This window comes from Hyperoodon ampullatus, assembly GCF_949752795.1.
Source record: "Hyperoodon ampullatus genome assembly, chromosome: 16".
NCBI classification, from domain to species: Eukaryota; Metazoa; Chordata; class Mammalia; order Artiodactyla; family Ziphiidae; genus Hyperoodon; species Hyperoodon ampullatus.
This window is the reverse complement of record NC_136929.1, coordinates 56,630,731-56,635,456: the sequence shown is the minus strand read 5'-3', so window position 1 is coordinate 56,635,456 and position 4,726 is coordinate 56,630,731. Positions and strand designations below refer to the sequence as shown.

Here is a 4,726-nt window from a genome sequence, read left to right as displayed (position 1 = left end):
GACTCTACGCCCCCCACGATTATTCCCAGGGGGCAGGCGGGACGACCTGGATCCCACAACTCGGACTCGGCTCTGCCCCACAAAGGCGTCAGAAAACTCGAGGTGGGGCAGCCCTGGGGGCAAACGCTGAAAAGTTCTCCGAGGCTCTCAGAGCTTACAGAGGCTGATCGTAAGCCCAGTCCCCTGACCGCATCCTCGTGGACAGCCTCGCGGTATCCAGACCTCGAGGGGACCCTCCGTAAATGCAAAGTTCTTTACAACAGCGGACACTTTTGCTCCCAGAAAGGGTGGGAGTTTGCGCTGGGCGAAGCCTGGGGCGGAAACTTGAAGAGACTTCATCTAAGCCTCACCTAGGCCCAGCACCTTCTAGGGCCACCCTGAAGTGTCGGGACGGGCAGGGCCCCAGGCGCCGCTTCCACCACTAAGGGCCCGGGAGCCCCTTCCTCCTCCCTCCGCCGCGCGCTCCTCCCCCTCCATCCCCCCCTCTCCAAGCCCTCAGACATTTTCCCTCTGCCCCCTCCTCTCCCCTCCCCTCCCCACCCCGCCTCCTCTCCCTCGGCCGCCCCGGATCCCAGCGGAACGCGCAGCACTGTATCCCGGGGCCAAGTTCCCGGATGCTCGCCTGTCCTCCCCTCGGCCCGCGCAGTGGCCCTGCCCACCGCGTGGCTCTGCGTGCCACGTCACCGCTTGCGGCGCTTCCGGAGGCGCAGCGGGAGATGACGTAGGGGGACGTGCCCTCTATATGAGGTTGGGGAGCGGCAGAATCGGCCTTTTCCGCCCGCTCCCCCCTCCCCCCGAGCGCCGCTCCGGCTGCACCGCGCTCGCTCTGAGCTCCGTGCTCCTAAGCTAGTGCCACCGTTGTCTCCCTCCAGTCGCCATCATGATCATCTACCGGGACCTCATCAGCCGTGAGTCGGGACTGCACTGCCCCTAACGCCGCGCACGGGGGACGGGGGTGTGCGTGGGGACGGGGAGGCGGCCGCCGTCGCCGTGTCGTGGGCCTGGGGGATGCCGGCGCCTTCCTGGGAGCGAGAAGGGTCGGTGCTTGGGGCGCGCGTCGGGGTTTCGAGCGCCCGGGGAGGGGCGGGGGCCGCGTGCGGCCGGCCGGCGCGGGAAATGGCGCCCGCTCGGGCCTCGGGCGTACCGTGACCGGCGGATATATGTCCCCGAACAGATGATGAGATGTTCTCCGACATCTACAAGATCCGGGAGGTCGCGGACGGGCTGTGTCTGGAGGTGGAGGGGAAGGTGAGTCGACTGGGTCGCGGCGCGGGGCTGGGTAGGCTCGGGTTTCCGCCGCTCCCCCGCCCGGGGGTTGTGCAATCCTCGCCGTTGCCTCCTGGCGGAGGAGACGCTCTTTCCGGGCTCGGGTTTTTCTAGAAAAGTGGAGGCGGAGCTGAGCCTGGAAATAGGTCCGCCGCTTCGGCGCCCATCCTCCTCCCAGGCGGTGCGGGACAGGTTGTCTCCGGTTTGGGAGCCCCAAGTCCTTCAACGTTTGCCTTATCCCTACTTGCTCTTCAACCCGACAGTCCACGCAAAACTTCCACTGGGTTGTAAATGACCCCCTTTTCGTTCCGGTCAACAAAGAACTGTTGAGCTGAGGTGTTTCAGGAAATCGATTTTAGAATTTTTTCTCCCATAATGTGTTCATGGTGTTCGACAAGATCTAAACGTTTGGTGGAAGGATGACGGGTACGTGAGGTGCCAGTATAGATTTTTTGGATGCGTTTATGGTAAAGTCGAGGATGTGGTAGCAACTAAACTTTTTCTTAATGCAGATGGTCAGTAGGACAGAGGGTAACATTGATGACTCGCTCATTGGTGGAAATGCCTCCGCTGAAGGCCCCGAGGGCGAAGGTACCGAAGGCACAGTAATCACTGGTGTGGATATTGTCATGAACCATCACTTGCAGGAAACCAGCTTCACAAAAGAAGCCTACAAGAAGTACATCAAAGATTACATGAAGTCGTAAGTGATCCCGGCACACCCCAGTCGAGGTCTGAAAATCCTTTAGGATTTAGGGGTTGGCTAACTGAGATTTTTAGCGGCAGGCGTGCTTGTCAGAGGTCTTTTTATTAATGAGCTCAGAAGGGTGGTTGTTTTTCTATAAGTAAAATAATGTGAGCATACTGGAGCATGTGGTTTGGTTTTACCTTTTTAGATGAAATTCCAAGTTAGAAACAGTCTTGTTGATTAAAACATCCCTCCTGTGAACTAGTAATTTCTTGGTTGCGTGCGCCACGTTATTTTGCTCAGTGACAGCTGGTTTCAGTTTGTAATTTTTTACTTAATGAAAATATACTTTGCTCAGAACTGAATAACCTATCAATAAAATGTTGTTTTAGAATCAAAGGGAAGCTTGAAGAACAGAGACCAGAAAGAGTAAAACCTTTTATGACAGGGGCTGCAGAACAAATCAAGCATATCCTTGCTAATTTCAAAAACTATCAGGTAAATAACTTAAATATTTGGACCGAAGGATTGTACAATTTTAACTGAGCAAATAATGAGTTGCTTGATGAATCTCTGATGTAATTAAGCTGTGGTTATTTTCTCGGTCTTTTGAACAGTTTAAATACTTCATAGATTGAACTCCAGTAGTCTAGGCTGTAGGAAGTAGCTTTCTCTGCTCCCAAGCATGTTTCCAGATCTTGTCTTCTGGTTCCAGAATCTTATCTGTACTCAGATAACATTTCCCAGTTCTTTCTCTTGAATTGCTTGTTAACTCCTAAGTAGTCTTCCAGTTTTCTCTTTGCAATTCCAATGTGTCTTGTAGCCACTGAAGCCCTTTCTGATCTGAGCTTGTCCTATTGAGAAACTTCAGTGACCTTCCTTTACCCCTAAAAAAAAAAACGAACACAACCTGGCTCTTTAATTTTTTGGTTTTCATACATCCTCTGGCTATAAGATAATTTCTCATGTGATATGCTCTCGTTGCTAGCTTTATGTTCCCTGTGCTTGACTATGTAAAAAGCCTTGTTTGTAGGGTTTGGAAATGGATGTGTGGGGCTGAGTAAGTTTCCTGAAAGCCTCCTGTCCCTGGATTGCTCTGTACTTTTATTTGGTTATTATTAGTACTTTGAGTGAACTGAAGTTTGATTAGTGAGCATTTTTTCTCCTAGGCATCAGAGCCTTTAGTTGCTGAAATCCCTTGATTTAAATAGCGGTGTTCTGAATCATCCTTTGATTTATTGTTTTGATACAACACATCCGTGTGTAATCTAATTCTGAGTATTTGTTTGCTTCTTAAGTTCTTTATTGGTGAAAACATGAATCCAGATGGCATGGTTGCTCTGCTGGACTACCGTGAGGATGGTGTGACCCCATATATGATTTTCTTTAAGGATGGTCTAGAAATGGAAAAATGTGTAAGTATAAAGAAGTGGGTTGAATCATTAATGTAAAAATGGAGATATGCTAGGCATAATCCTTGTTTTGCCACTAGGATAGTTAGAATGGATCCTACAGTATTTTAAACTGAGGCTCTAGGTCTTATTTCTCTTAGGTACATAAAGAGGGTGTTTCACATGTAAAAGATTTTTATGGTACAGAAAGGCTTTTAGAGTCTTTATCTGCAGAAAACTTATAGGTGACATTACAAAGCATAGCTTAAATACTGAGCTCTAGAGATCAGAGATAACACTCTATGTTTATCTTCCCTATAGAAATGGCTTGTTGAAATCAGACTGCCTTTCTCTTCCTATTTTGCTGCACATATACATGAGTATTAAAACCTTTTTGTAAAGAAACCGTTCACCCTTATTTACTGATAATTGGCAGCTGGTCCTGAAAGCCTTGATGTTACTAGCTTCTAGTAAATACAGTTTAGAGTTGGCTGCTGATCCAATATGCCAATTGCTTTACTAAAATTAAATGAATGTCTGCTGTGCAAGGAATTGCTAGAGGCGATATAGAAATGAAGGCATTCATTATCCTAGCTTTCAGGGGCTTCTATGTAAATTAGGAGTAAGATAAATTTAAGGCTACACTAAACAGGATTGGGGCAGCAATGAACAAAAATGTCTAAAGGGACTCAAAGAATGTGTGAGGCTTTTGTTAGAACAAAGTGAGTGGAACTTTCTCAGAATGAGACATTTCTGCATCCGCTGATAGACCTTGAACAATCTGCTGTTGTTCTTTTGGTTTGCACTAGGATGCAAAAGAAAAATCCCTGCGCTTTCTGTCTGTCTTTGTGGCAGCCCAGATTGAATAGGGGAATACATTTGCAGCCTAGAAATGTTAAATATTTTCATATTGGAAAGGTGTTAATGGGGTCTTCCTTGTTTTTACAGTAACAAATTTGGCTGTTTGGATCTATCACCTGCTCGTCATAACTGGCTGGCTGCTGCTTTTCATCCACACAACACCAGGACTTAGACAAATGGGACTGATGTCATCTTGAGCTCTTCGTTTTGATGTTGATTTGTTTGGAGCGGAGGCATTGTTTTTGAGGAAAAACATGTCATGTAGGTTGTCTAAAAATAAAATGCATTTAAACTCAATTGAGAGAATGCCTCTTAGTTTAATATGTAATATCTAAATCCATCCTGTGTAGCCTTCCTGGAGAAGCTAGAACCTGGTTGTAGACCACTACTAGAAAGCATAAGACCATCTTCAGATAACTTCTGCAATGAAAACCACTTCCGGGACTTGGAATATAAACAAGAATCAACAGTAATTGAGTTGAAATAAAGGGGAAGACCATGCTCATAGCAGTGCCAACAT

General features: G+C 47.8%; 1 protein-coding gene across 3 annotated transcripts; it reads left to right on the top strand.

Moving 5' to 3' along the window:
* Window positions 1–767: 767 nt before the first annotated feature.
* TPT1 (tumor protein, translationally-controlled 1) lies at window positions 768–4,503 on the top strand. Of its 3 annotated transcripts, none has more exons than XM_079721754.1 (6): window positions 768–908; window positions 1,175–1,248; window positions 1,779–1,969; window positions 2,347–2,452; window positions 3,253–3,369; window positions 4,294–4,503. In XM_079721754.1, exons 1-6 carry the CDS (start codon window positions 881–883, stop codon window positions 4,294–4,296), a joined length of 519 nt encoding a protein of 172 aa, XP_079577880.1. In that variant the 5' UTR covers window positions 768–880; the 3' UTR covers window positions 4,297–4,503. The 3 variants fall into 3 exon arrangements, with proteins under 3 accessions (XP_079577880.1, XP_079577881.1, XP_079577879.1); XM_079721755.1 differs by having other exon boundaries at window positions 3,253–3,373; XM_079721753.1 differs by having other exon boundaries at window positions 4,264–4,359.
* The last annotated feature ends 223 nt before the right edge of the window (window positions 4,504–4,726 follow it).

Bases quoted from the DNA above. Each gene is read 5' to 3' on its own strand.
- TPT1 (XM_079721755.1), top strand. From the start codon at position 881: ATGATCATCTACCGGGACCTCATCAGCC. The intron at 909-1,174 runs GTGAGTCGGGAC...GTCCCCGAACAG, and splicing joins CTACCGGGACCTCATCAGCC to ATGATGAGATGTTCTCCGAC. The intron at 1,249-1,778 runs GTGAGTCGACTG...TTCTTAATGCAG, and splicing joins GTCTGGAGGTGGAGGGGAAG to ATGGTCAGTAGGACAGAGGG.